The sequence below is a fragment of the Muscardinus avellanarius genome, assembly GCF_963383645.1.
Source record: "Muscardinus avellanarius genome assembly, chromosome: 11".
Taxonomy (NCBI): Eukaryota; Metazoa; Chordata; class Mammalia; order Rodentia; family Gliridae; genus Muscardinus; species Muscardinus avellanarius.
The window spans coordinates 29,528,856-29,543,387 of record NC_137797.1 but is presented as its reverse complement, the minus strand read 5'-3'; the positions used below and the strand labels follow the sequence as shown (position 1 = coordinate 29,543,387).

Below are 14,532 nucleotides of genomic sequence, written 5' to 3'. Positions count from 1 at the left end.
ACCTTTTATTTAATTAAAGGTGTTTATATATTGATTCATATTATAAATGTATGCATAAATATCAAGAGACTACCTCTGGAAAAAATACAGATTAAAACTGATGAAAAGAAGGGAAAAGGGGTGTAAAGGCTCAATTTTAACCATATGACTTCTTCAACCATTATTTAAATTTACACTATGTATATACCAACTACTATACATATACTTAATATACTAGCATATCAGGTTTTAGATATTGTATCAATATTGATGTAATTTATATATAAACTAATAAACAGCTTTTTAAAAAAAGGGTTTTCATGACCCACATAGGTCACATGAACTATGTATCCTGCCTGTTATGGTTTGGATATAGAATGTTCCCCCAGAAGCTCATGTGTTAAAAGCAGGCTCCTCAAGGCAGTAAGGCTCAGAGGTGGGCATAGCTAGAGGAGGCAGGTCACTGGGGCATGCCTCGAGAACTGTATTTGTACCTGGCTACTTTCTGTTGCTCTCTCTCTGCTCCCTGGCTATGATAAACCTGCAGCTTTCCTCCAACACATCCTATTACCATGATATTTCTGCCTTGGAGCTGGTTGTCCATGAACTGAACCTCTAAAAACATGGGCCACATAAACCTTTCCTCCTCTAAATTGTTCCTATCAGGTATTTTGATCATAGTGATGAAAAAAAGTGACTAAAATACTACCAGAAGCCACATGTTATCCAATATATCACTGAGGGAAACAATATAATGGTCAGAAAACTGAAGCAGTGCAAGAAAAGGGAATAGGAAATAATAAATAAACCTGAAAAAGCATATAGTAACTAATAAATAAACCTGAAAAAGCATACAGTAACTATCCTAGAAGCAAAAATTATTTAGAGGAATAGCAGTCAAATTTGCATTTTAAGAATATAATTGTCCAGATTGTAAGGTTACAAGACTAGGGTCAACTACAAATACTAAAAATATTTTTCAGTGAGATTCAAGTTCTAAAATAAGCTATTGCAGTGAAGATGAAAAGGATATGAAAGTTGATAAGAAAATAGAATAAGCTTTGTGACAAAATAAACATTCAATTTTCTGGCTTTAATAACTAAGCAGGCAAATAAAGGTACCATTTACTCAAGAAAGTAACAGTAAACAAGGATCCGGTTTAAAAGAAAATGTAATGACCTCTTTTTAAAATGTCAACAATGAAATGCTTTTGGAACCTCTAAGGGAAAATACCTAGTAGGTAACTTGGGAAATAAATGTAGGTTGAAGATATAGTTTAGTAGGAAGTCACGGATGTAGATATTTTTACAGGTAGATTGTATACAGAAAGAACAACACATAAAGCAGATAAATAATGATAACAAGTTGTCTCAGAAAACTAGAATGAAAGAGAACTAGCAGAGTCAAATTCTACAAAAATCGTAGCAGTCTATAAGGTGACTACCATCAGGTAATTCTATTCCTAGATATATCATCCAGTGCTCCACTGAAAGATGAAGTTTACTTCTTGGCCTCCTCAATCTGAGCTGGCTCTGTGACTATGGAATGTGATAGAAGTGATGCTCTGACACTTTTCAATAGGGCCTAAAGAAGACTAGCAGCTTCTGCTTTTTTCCTAATGAAATGTTCTTTCTTAGAATCCAGCTGCCAGTTTATAAGTCCAAGCAGCTATGGATAGGACCAGAGACCATTGGCATACAGTGGCATAGTGTCCTACTGAGCTCCCAGCAAGCATGCAATGCCAACTATCAGCAATGAAAGTGTAGTTATTTTGAAATTTCTTGCCTTCCCGCTATCATAGTCTGCCTCATCTAAAACAGAAACATTCAGTCAACCCAAAAAAGTCATGAAAAGTAATAAATTGTTGTTCTAAACTACTAAGCTATGAATTACACAGGAACAGATAACCAAAACAGAACTGACTAAAATAAGAAGTGAAACTATACTATTGGCTTTGAAATGAGCTAATCACTAAGAAAAGCAAAGAGCTTCAGGAAGAGACTGTGAATGCTTTTATTTTGAAAGTTCATGTACCATATTAGATATGAACACAAATGAAAAAGCAATTCTGTTAAATCCATATTAAACATATGACATTTAGAATGTGACTTAATATAACTATATATTTCTATTTCCTAACAAATGACAAAAGAATAGTAACTAAATTATTAACAAATACACAAAAGTACCAAAGGATATTAATAAAGCATAAAAAAGAAAAGCCATTCTCCAGAAAACATATTTTAATATAACAACCATATTTTATTGTGGTTCAAGCTTATGAACCACAAAGCTACACAATCATAATACTTTCTCTTATTTAGTATTTTTGGTTACATCAGAGTAGTCAAATAAGAAATTTTTCTTTTAAGAAGTATGAAAACACTTTTTCACAAGTAGAATGAAATAAAGCTTTATTTCTTTTCTTGGTTTATTTTATTTATTTTTTGTGGTACTGGGGGTTGAACCCAAAGGCATTCACTTTCTTTTTTAATTGGTACATTGTAGTCATACATCTTAATGGAGTACAAGACAGTAGAGGAATACACGTGACCCAATTAGACCTTTCCCAATTCCCACCCCATTCCCTCCCCCCTCCTTCTCATGTTTGGCTTAGTGATTGACTTTGATATGTTTGTGAATGCACATTAAGAAATTTCCCTCTTCTCCCCTCCCATCCCCCTCAGTCAGGTGGCCTTATTTGCTCATCTCTAGTTTCTTCTTCATATAGACTTCTTCCTATAACCCATTTCTCCCTAGCTTCTGCATATTAGAGAGAGCAATTAGTGAGATGCAAATCAAAACTACCCTGAGATTTCACCTAACTCCAACTAGAATGGCAATCATTGAAAACACAAACAACAAATGCTGGCGAGGATGTGGAGATGTGGGAACTCTAATACATTGTTGGTGGAATTGCAAATTAGTGCAACCACTTTGGAAAACAGTATGGAGGGTCCTCAGAAGAATAGGAATGACTTCCCATATGATCCAATTCTGGGTATCTACCAGAAGACTGGAAACCAAACTACCAAACTAAAGCATGGGTATCTATGTTCATAGCTGCACAATTCACCATTACCAAACTATGGAATCAGCCAAGATGTTCATCAACTGATGAATGGATTACAAAATTATAGGATATGTACACAATGAAGTTTTACTAGCCATAAAAAAGAACAAAATTATATCATTTACAGGGAAATGGGTGAAAATGAAGAACATTATGCCAAGTGAGATTAGTAAGTCATAAAGCTTTATTTCTTAGGGTAAAAGATAAATATCCTCAATTGATAGCACAAGAAAAGTCAAGTTAACCAATAGTACAAGAAAAGTCAAGTTATACTGCTGAATGTTGTTCTAAGTAATTATATATTTTAGTTTAGTTTTATATCTCAAAATGGTCAAGCAAAATTGCCAAGAAGCACAATGTATATGTGTGTTTATTATTATACTGGTTATTATGAATGAATACTTTAAATTTAAATTAAAAATTAAATTTTAATTCTCAAATAAATTCGGTATTTTATTAACTTACAATAAAAGTATCTAAAAAAGTATATCATTCTTTATTAAACACAATATGCCAAATATAATTTAACCTTCACTAACTCATAATCTTCACTAACTCAAAATCTTCATTACAAAATCTCTGTACCATGTTGCAGATGCTGGTATAGATGAGTTACTGATCACAGATTGAATAATGATAAGGGAAGAAGATTATGCTAAATGAGAGCATATTTAAATTAAATAATATGAAAAAATTATTTTCAGAAACTAATTAATCATGATAAACAATGATATCACATGCACATTCCATAACAATATTACACTTTGAAACTATCATACTGTACCGCGTCAAAGCAAGATTTGCTTCTCCTCCAAGACTTGAATCATTACCAGCATCATGAACCGCCTGATAGTGCTTGAAAAGTTCATCAGCAGATCCAAGAGATTTCATGCATTGGGGACATATGAAGCCCTACACAAAAATGTAGAAACGGGTATCAAAATAGCACTTAATATTACAAAGTAATACTTTCCGTATTATAAAATATAGTCAGATGTCATACCAATGGTGCCATTAAATAAATTGTAATTTATTATATTAAACCTAAATTCTGATGTCATGCAAAAGTAACTCACTCTCTATTCTGGTTGAAGTTTACAAAATATAAAGAAAACTCTTGCAACCAACTTTTAGGTTGAATAAATTAGTGGCCAGAGTCGTGAATTCTAATCTAAAAAGCTAGTTCTAATTTTGTTTAGTTGGCAAGATTTGCCTTCATAACATTCCTCTCCAAATGTCCCCTCTAGTGAAGTTCCAATCCACTTTATAGTATTGCTATCAAAAAAAAATAAGATGAAATATTCTGATCACTGAGAGGAAAAAAAGAGTAAATTATTCATAATTAGCTGAGTTTAAATATCTACAATGAAGAGGAGTACTCTATTCAGTAAATCTAAAGTTCACACTGTAAAACCCTAAATTAACTAATATGGTCTCATATAATATACAAATCTTATAATTAGCTGGGTGCGGTTATGTATGCTTGTAAACCTGGGAGGCTGAGACAGGAGGACTGCAGTTCTCAGACTGCCTCAGCTACTCAGTAAGACCTTCTGCAACTTAGTGAGACCCTGTTTCAAATTAAATAAAACTAGAGCTAAGGGTATAGCTTGCAGGTATAATGTTCCTGAGTTCAATCCACCCCCCCAAGTACTGAAAAAAAAATCTTATCATTAATTCCAGGATTTTTATATGGTGAGAACTATCAACTAGAGTATTACATTAAAGATGCTGATGTAAATGATGTTTTATAAATTTGGGGTTGCAATTAATTAATGAGTAAAGAAATCAGCATATTGGATTACAAATTTTTATTATACTTTACAATGGAATAAGAGTTTATCTTATGTAATAAGTATAAATAATATCTTAATAATTTTTGTTTTAAGTAATAACTAAAAGCATATTTATTACAGTAATTACCATAAAAATACTTGAGATGCACACATGTTGACATCTGTTTGGTGTAGAGTGAAATGAGCAATAATGATACTTTCTTACTGAGTCTATATCATGTGCCATGTATTGTCTCTACCCAACCTGATAAACACCACCACTCTACCTTAGTTAAGTACTATTGAGCCTCAGAACATTACGTGACTTTCCTAAAACCAACCATAAACCTAACTAAAACAGGCATACGTTTGTCAGACAAATCCCTTGCTCTTTCCAGGTTAAACTATCCCTTGGACTTCACCCTCAAGAGTGACTTCTTTATAATAAACTCTTTATCTGCTAAAATTTTAGTGATATTATTCAACAAATATTTATTTTCAAGTGTTGTAACAGTTCTGTGAATTATAAAACAAAATCTTACTCTTCAAAGAACTAAGAAGGCAGAATATATACATATAAAAAATACATTTTCATGACACTGAATTAATGATTAACCAGATAGCATGAAAGCTTACAATGTAGGAGTATCTGACTGCAAAATGTACTAGGCAAGTCAAAGACTAAAATAAAGCCAGGCACTGTGTCACATACCTGTAATCCCAGTAATTGGGAAACTGAGACAAAAAGGATCACAAATTAGAGGTCACTGTCAGCAACTCAGTGAGGTTCTAAACAACCTAGCAAGACCCTATTTCAAAATAAAAAAATAAAGCGGGTTTGAGGATATATCTCAGAGGTAGAACGCCACTAGATTCAACCTCTAATACAAAAAAAAGACTAAAATGACTTTCTGTCTGTTGATCTTAATGGAAAATTACTTTTTCAATTTCTATATCCTTCAAATTTTCAGCAGTATTCAAAATATTACAAATTATTTCAGTATAATTACTCTAATACACACAGAAATCTCTTCCAACTTTGTCTTTAAAGGACTTGAGATGCACACATGCTGACATCTGTTAGGTGTAGAGTGTGACTCTACTGTATTACTTTAACAATTACTGTTAAAGTAATTGTATTCAAAAGTTATTTATGGACAATAAAGAAGTAGCTCCCCATACCTTGTACACACATACTCTACATCAAGGGTTTTGGAACATTATTACTCCAAAATCTTACTTTTAAAAAATATTACCAGATGTCAGCTGGGTGTGGTGGCCCATGCTTATAATCCCAGCATTTGGGAGGCTGTGACAAGAGGATCACAGTCCACAGACAGCCTCAGCTACTTATTGAGGCTCTTTGCAACTCAGTGAGACCCTGTTTCAAAATAAAGAATAAAAAATAAGGCTGGGGGTGTCGTTCGGAGGTAGAATGCCCCTGGATTCCATCCTCAGTACCACACACACAAAAAAATTGTCAAATCTGAAATCTCTACCAGCCTCTAACAGACTATCTTTCATCTTAAGCCACAGAATATCTGTACATAATCTATTCTGTAAGAACATGCCATAGGCTAAAGAATATTTAGGTTCACTTACTAAACCAAAGATAAAATAGTTATTATCAAAAACCTAATTAAGTTATTAGGGACACAATTATGCAAGAAATAAACTTGTTTGCTTTCAAGAACACATTTCTAAAATGCTTCTCTATTACAGATAAAAAATAAAATGTAATGCATGTAAGGGTGGTGCTTCAGTGTGTTTCTATTATATTATAAGCAACAAGTAAATACATTATGACCCTGATGGGTCTATGGAAAGTAAGTTCTATTTTATGGGAATATGCAGATGTTACATATAGGAATGGTCATCTTCTCTTCCTTCTATGAATTGTTTGTGTGCTTGCTTTGTATGGTACAGGAGGATCAAACCCAGGGCCTTCTGAATGCTAGGTAAGTGCTCTGCCACTGAGCTACACTCCCCATACCTGGCCCTCTTGTCTTTATTCTATAAAAACCTAAACAGAATTCCTTTAAAGATCACTGTTCCCCTTCCGGGAAGATGGCAACTGAGAAAAGCGGGGTTTAAGAGCCCCGCTAACAACCAATCTCTATTACCACAAAATCAGCGCCTTTCATAGCCAGAAAACACCATCACCAGAGAAACAAATCACCAGCCCCAGAGAGGAGGGGGTCTCATAAGGGAGCTCAGAGCCAGAGAGGAGATAAGCCGGCCTCACGCCCAAGGACGCGGCAGCAGCGCCCTACTGCCGGCAGCAGCAGCGACAAGTTCACCGGACGGCTACTGCTCCAGACCAACGCACTCAACAGCCCACCAGGCTCCAGAGAGGACCGGCAGACAGCGAGCTGAGGTGAGCCGCTGCAGAAGAGCCCGGCGGAATTCGGCAGATTTTTTGGCGCAGGAAGCATCTAAAGCTCCCAGTGGCTGAGCTCAGCACCTGCAGGGACTCAGAGTGGAGCTCAAAACCAGAGAAGAAATACGTCAGCCTCACGGCCGAGGGCGTAGCAGTGGCGCCATATTGCCACCATATTGCAGCAGCAGCAAATTCACTGAGTCCACTACAGCTCCATCTGCGTATTCAACAACAGTGAGTCAAATTGCGGGCCCCAGAGGAAAATACTGACTCCCAGGGACTTGACTCAGTGTGGGAGTGGCAGTGGCAGAGATATCACACCATAGGAAAACGCGCAACCTGGCACCCCCCATAGTTTAAAGCAGCCTCGATTGACTCCCTGGGTCTGAGACTCTGTCATACAACCCAGTAAAGGAGTAGTGGTGACTGAGATACCACAGACTCGAGATCCAGAGCACCTTAAGTGAAGTCATAGTGACCCAAGGGAAGAACCCAGAGAACGCACAAACTCCCAAAATCATGGGAAAGAGGAATAACAATGAAGCAATGAATGCCCACAATCCCACAACATCAGAACCCAATAAAACAGAAATTCAGAGATTTCTAGAAAATCAATTCAGGAAAATAACTGTAGAAATAATAGAGGTGCTTCGAAAAGAATTCAGAGAAAGCCAAAAGGAGATAAAGGATGCAATTAATGAAGTAAAGGCCTCAACTCAAAGTACAAACAACCGATTAGACCACATGGAGAATAGAATCTCGCTCTTAGAAGATGATCATTCCAAAAATGAATGCATAGTTTCTAATTTAGAAAAAAATATCCGACAGCAGGAATCTGATATTGAAGAAATATGGGCCCATTTTAAGAGAGCTAACCTAAGAATAATTGGAATAAAGGAGGGAAAAGAAGGTGAAACCAAAGGGATCAACAATCTCTTCAAGGAAGTAATAGCAGAAAATTTCCGAAACATAGAGCAAGAGGTTGATACACAGGTCCAGGAAACTTATAGAACTCCCTTTAGACAGGATCAGAGAAGAGGATCCCCACGCCACATAATTGTCAAAATGACCAATGTGGAAGCCAAGCAGAGAATCTTAAAGGCAACAAAAACAAAGGGCCAAGTGACATTCAGAGGCAAACCAATTAGAATCACTCCAGACTTCCCAAACCAAGTCATGAGAGCCAGAAGAGCTTGGAGTAACATATTCCCAATTCTGAAAGAAAACAACTTCCAGCCAAAAATTTCCTACCCAGCAAAACTTTCTATCAAATTAGATGGAGAAATAAGAAGCTTCCATGACAAACAGAAACTGAAGGAACTTATGTCTTCAAAACCAGCACTAGAGAAAATACTCAAAGAGATTAACTACAAAGAAGAAATAGGTAATACACACCAGAACCAGAGAAACAAGATTATCCATCCAACAGACAACTAAGATTAGTTATCTGTGGACATTCATTATTTATGTTAGTCTTATACCTATCTCTAAATTGTATTATTTGCTTTAGTTGTTGTTAATTTTTAGGATTTCTAGTTGGAATATTAATATACCTTCAGATATAGCATTTGGAAATATTTTATCCAATTCTATCAGTAACTTTTAACTCGGTTTACATTGTCTTTGGATATACAATATTTTATTTTTTAGGGAGTTTGTATACCCCTCTGTTGCCTGTGCCATTGAAATCATATCCAAGAAATCACTGCCAATTTCAATGTTGTGAGGTTTTATGACCCAGATTTTCTCCTAAAAGTTTATAGTATTAAGATTTATATTTAAGTCTTTTATGTATTTTGAGTTAATATTTGTATATGGGATTAGGTAAGGGTCCAATTTTATTCTTTTTCATGTAATTATTATTTTTCAACAATATTTAAAAGATACTTAGTTTCTTCCACCAAATGTTCGTGGAAACCTTGTCAAAAATAACTTGACAATATAGGGAAGAATGTATCTCTAGGCTTTTATTTAACTCCAATGGTTTATATATCTGCCTTTAGAATAGTACTACACTGTTTCAATTATTGTAGCTTTATATGGTTTGAAATCAGGAAATATATATCTTCTAGCTTTTCTTTTTCAAGATCATTTTGGGTATCTAGAGTCCATATTCCATATTAGGATAGATTTTTTCTGAAAAATAAATACATAAATATATGATAGTTTCACCTAAAAAAAAAAAGAAAAAAATATTGTCTGGTAAGAAAGAAAGCAAAAAGAAATATTGAAATGTTATCTTTAAGTTATCAAAAGCTTGGTATCAGACAAATGAAACTGTTATGTGAGATTATCATTTTTAATTTTGGATAAATTGCTATAATACTAGATGTCAACCACAAAGCCAAGCATGGGAAGGAGGGATGGGGAGGGAATGGTGTGGGGATCGGGTGGGGGCTTGACTGGGCGATGTGTGCATGTATGCCTACAAAAGTTTTTTGTATCCCACTATGATGTATGAATATGTGCATGTATGCCTACAAAAGTTTTTTGTATCCCACTATGATGTATGAATACAGTGCACCAATAAAAAATTTAAAAAAAAAGATCACTGTTCCCTAAGGTTGTATCACTGATCTCCCCATCTGCTGACTCAGTGTTCTCCCTAGTATATAATAATGCAAGCACTTTCTGCTACCACTTACATGCTAATGACTCCCAAACTCATGTATCAAGCCAATAACTCTCTCCAGGATTCTTCTGAGCTATATATCTAACAATATACAATTCAGCCTGCACCTCACAGGCATCTCAAAATGCAGGTAAATCCAAGACTCAGCTTATTTCTCAAGCCTCCCTTTCTCACTAACACTGACCTTTCACCTAACCTAAGAACCCAAAGATCATGCTGAACTACTCTTCCTTCTGTCTCATTTGAAATATTCCTCCTTTCATTTTTATCTCCACGCTCACTGTAGCTAGCCTTGTTCAGACATTTATTATCCCTTGTCCAAACTACTGCAATAACATTCCGAATAGTGTTCCTTTACCAGGTCTCTGTTCTCCCTAATAAATTTTTCCACACAGCTGCCCCAAGAACTTTTCTAAAAAAAAAAAAAAAAAATCAATATCCTTCCCTAACCTTTATCATCAACAGGCATACAAGTACCTGCATGGCTATTCTCCTAATGATCTGTGCAGTCTGATGTCTGGACACATGTCAATCTATAACATGCTAGAGTATCTCTGTTCTCCTAAGTACATGATATCTCAAATTTCTGTGCCTTTTCACTCACTGCTTTTTTCCTTCAGCAGTACCCCCATTAGTTTGTCAAGTTCCTTCACTCTAACACATAGCACACTGGATCTTTTCATCTCTATTTTCCTAATGGCTAAGGTAGTACCTTCAGGATACTCTGTGTTTTCTACTTTGCATTTTATTTACTACAGTATAAATAAACCTGGCAGTACAGAACTTGGTGAAAAAGTAGATCTTTAAAAGTTTACAGATTATAAGACCTCCCAGAACAGGCCTTTGCTCTCTAACACCAATGTAACCTCTAGCTTGTTGAGCTCCAGCCAAAGGGGGTAAAGGGGTAAAGAAAGGAGTTATTTCTCTATAATGGCTCCAACAAAGCAGACTGCCTGCAAATGGACCTGTGATAAACCACCCAGGAAACAACTAGCCACAAAAGATGCGCCTGAGTGTACCCTCCCTCTGCTGGAGAGGTGAAGAAACCTCATCATTACAGGCCTCATACTGTAGCATTCCCTGATATTAGATATTATCATAAGTCCACTGAACTTCTGATCTGCAAACTCCCCTTCCAGCATGTGGTGTGAGATACTTTTTAGGACTTCAAAATAGACCTGTACGTTCAGAGTGCTGTTATTGGTGTCATACAGGAGAAAAGTGAGGACTATCTTGTCTTGTTAAAGATAGTAGCCCATGTGTTATCCATGCCATACATGTAACACTATGCCAAGAGATAACCAACTAGCATGCAGCATACATGAAGAATGTGCTTAAGAATCCACTATGAGACATATTTCATTCTCAGAAAAAGCACTTTTTTCCCTCTTTTTCCTATAATTCTGAACATTAGATAATCAAAAAATACCCAAGTATAAGATTACACATAAATATAATAGACAGAAATCATGTATTGGCAGTTTTTTCCATTTTCATTTGGGTGTAAATTTTTTAATATACATGCAAGTCAAAATGTTTCAGTAAGTTTCACAAGTTTGACTTTATAACAATTATAAATAAACCTCTTGAATTCCTCTGGATAATGCTAGCATTTAGATTTTTTAAATAAATTGTTATTGACAGCCACTAAAGAGTGTTTATAGCATTTTTATTGTGTTAGATTCTACCATTCACTATACTTTTCTGAGTTATCCTACATACAAGCACATATTTTTAGAGCCATCTGTTTTCTGTGCTATTCCTGTAAGTTTGCTGTTACAATACACTAAACTTAAAAAAAAAAAGCTTCCAAGAATAAAATGAGCTAAACAATAAGTATTCTTGACAAGTAAAAGTGAAAAATAAATAAGTAAAAATTTCTGCTCCTTTACTATATAGTGATGAAAATCCTCATTTATCATTTATGCACATTATGTGGAAGAATAAAGGCTCGCTGACTGCTGGGGGACACTGATAGACATTACTAGATAATGCTATATAACACGGGTATATTAAAGGACTCTGAGAGCCGGGTGTGGTGGTGCATACTTGTAATCCAAGTACTTGGGAAAGACAGGAGGATCACAGGTTCACAGCCGGCTTCAGCTATTTAGTGAGGTCCTCCATCACTTAGGGATAAAAAGTAGGGCTGGAAGTAGAATGTCCCTGGGTTCAATTCTCCAGTACAAGAAAGAAAGAAAGAAAGAAAGAAAGAAAGAAAGAAAGAAAGAAAGAAAGAAAGAAAGAAAGAAAGAAAGAAAGAAAGAAAGAAAGAAAGGAAGGAAGGAAGGAAGGAAGGAAAGAAAGAAAGAAAGGAAGGAAAAAAGAAAAAGGAAAAAGAAATGAAATGAAATTTTGGGAACACAAAAGAGGTATCTACTCTGCCTGTAGCAACACTTAATGCTTTACAAAAAAAAAAATGCACACAGAGCTGGTGTGGTACATGCCTGTGACTCCAATACTTGGGCAGCTGAGACAGGAGAATTACAGGTTCAAAGACAGCCTCAGCAACTTAACAAGAACCTATTTCCAAAAAAACTAAAATCTGAGGCAAGTAGCTCAAAGGTAGAATGCCCCTGGATTCAACCCCAGCACCACAAAAAAAAAAAAATGCACACACATACATACATAAATATTACATATGTGGCTCATCTCTATCTTCAATGCAGCTGCATATTGTGTGTGTTTGCACACATACACACATATATATTGTGTATATGTGTACAACCACATACACATATACACACATATATGACTGGAATTAGGTACTAAAAAATGAGTAGAAGTTTACTTGGCAGAGAAAAAACTAAAGGCATTCTAAACATATGGAAAAGCATGAATAAAAAGGTAGAACTGCTACGAAACATGCCCTACTCATTTGTGAAAAAGAAGGTGCTCAGGTGTGATCAGATCACAGAGCCAGAGTGAAGAGCAAAGGCACAACAGGGGAAGAAATTCAATGGTCCCATATGAGGCTTCTGCAAGAAGCAAACACAGTAGCATTAAGGATGTGCCTTGGGGCATCAGAATAATGTCATGAGGCTCCAGAGATATTTTGTATTCAGTATTGTCTTCCAAATAAACGAGTATTCCACCCTGCATGCTAACTTAACTGGTGTTAATTCTCTCTTTTTTTCAAAACCATCTGTTATCTACCAAAGCCATTTTTCATAACTTATAGCATTTTTTTATAACTTCCACCTAGTAACAGCTGGACAATACCAGATAGCATGCCTTTAATGCAGCAGCACAGGAATACCTACAGTTTATCCCATCAATTATTGTATGTCTAAACTTCCACTATTAACAAATTACAGCATTCCTCAGAAAATACACATTGCTATCTCATTATTCAAACTTCACAACTCTGGCTTTTTTACAGTAGTTCTGACTCATCAGGTGCCATCATCCTAGATGCATTTTCTCCACTGCATGAGACAGTATCTTGCTTACTTATCCCCTATGAAGTTTTCCTGAGTTCCCTTCATGTTTTTTTTTCCTTTTTTTTTTTTAATTGGTGCACTGTATTCATACATCATAGTGGGATACAAACTTTTGTAGACATACATGCACACATCGCCCAGTCAGCCCCCACCCGATCCCCACACCATTCTCTCCCCATCCCTCCCTCCCATGCTTGGCTTAGTGGTTGACATCTAGTATTATAGCAATTTATCCAAAATTAAAAATGATAATCTCACATAACAGTTTCATTTGTCTGATACCAAGCTTTGATGACTTAAAGATAACATTTCAATATTTCTTTTCACTTTCTTTCTTACCAGACAATATTTTTTTTCTATTTTTTTTAGGTGAAACTATCATATATTTATATATTTATTTTTCAGAAAAAAAATCTATCCTAATATGGAATATGGACTCTAGATACCCAAAACGATCTTGAAAAAGAAAAGCTAGAAGATATATATTTCCTGATTTCAAACCATATAAAGCTACAATAATTGAAACAGTGTAGTACTATTCTAAAGGCAGATATATAAACCATTGGAGTTAAATAAAAGCCTAGAGATACATTCTTCCCTATATTGTCAAGTTATTTTTGACAAGGTTTCCACGAACATTTGGTGAAAGAAACTAAGTATCTTTTAAATATTGTTGAAAAATAATAATTACATGAAAAAGAATAAAATTGGACCCTTACCTAATCCCATATACAAATATTAACTCAAAATACATAAAAGACCTAAATATAAATCTTAATACTATAAACTTTTAGGAGAAAATCTGGGTCATAAAACCTCACAACATTGAAATTGGCAGTGATTTCTTGGATATGATTTCAATGGCACAGGCAACAGAGGGGTATACAAACTCCCTAAAAAATAAAATATTGTATATCCAAAGACAATGTAAACCGAGTTAAAAGTTACTGATAGAATTGGATAAAATATTTCCAAATGCTATATCTGAAGGTATATTAATATTCCAACTAGAAATCCTAAAAATTAACAACAACTAAAGCAAATAATACAATTTAGAGATAGGTATAAGACTAACATAAATAATGAATGTCCACAGATAACTAATCTTAGTTGTCTGTTGGATGGATAATCTTGTTTCTCTGGTTCTGGTGTGTATTACCTATTTCTTCTTTGTAGTTAATCTCTTTGAGTATTTTCTCTAGTGCTGGTTTTGAAGACATAAGTTCCTTCAGTTTCTGTTTGTCATGGA

General features: G+C 35.1%; 1 protein-coding gene across 1 annotated transcript in view; it reads right to left on the bottom strand.

Annotated features, from left to right (window-relative positions):
- EEA1 (early endosome antigen 1) overlaps window positions 1-14,532 on the bottom strand; it is a gene marked incomplete at both ends in the record, with an annotated part of 151,706 nt that overhangs the window by 100,497 nt on the left and 36,677 nt on the right. Inside the window, one exon of the mRNA XM_080706144.1 lies at window positions 3,838-3,965. Coding sequence (XP_080562270.1) covers window positions 3,838-3,965 — 128 coding nt within the window. The remainder of the gene's footprint in view (window positions 1-3,837; window positions 3,966-14,532) is intronic.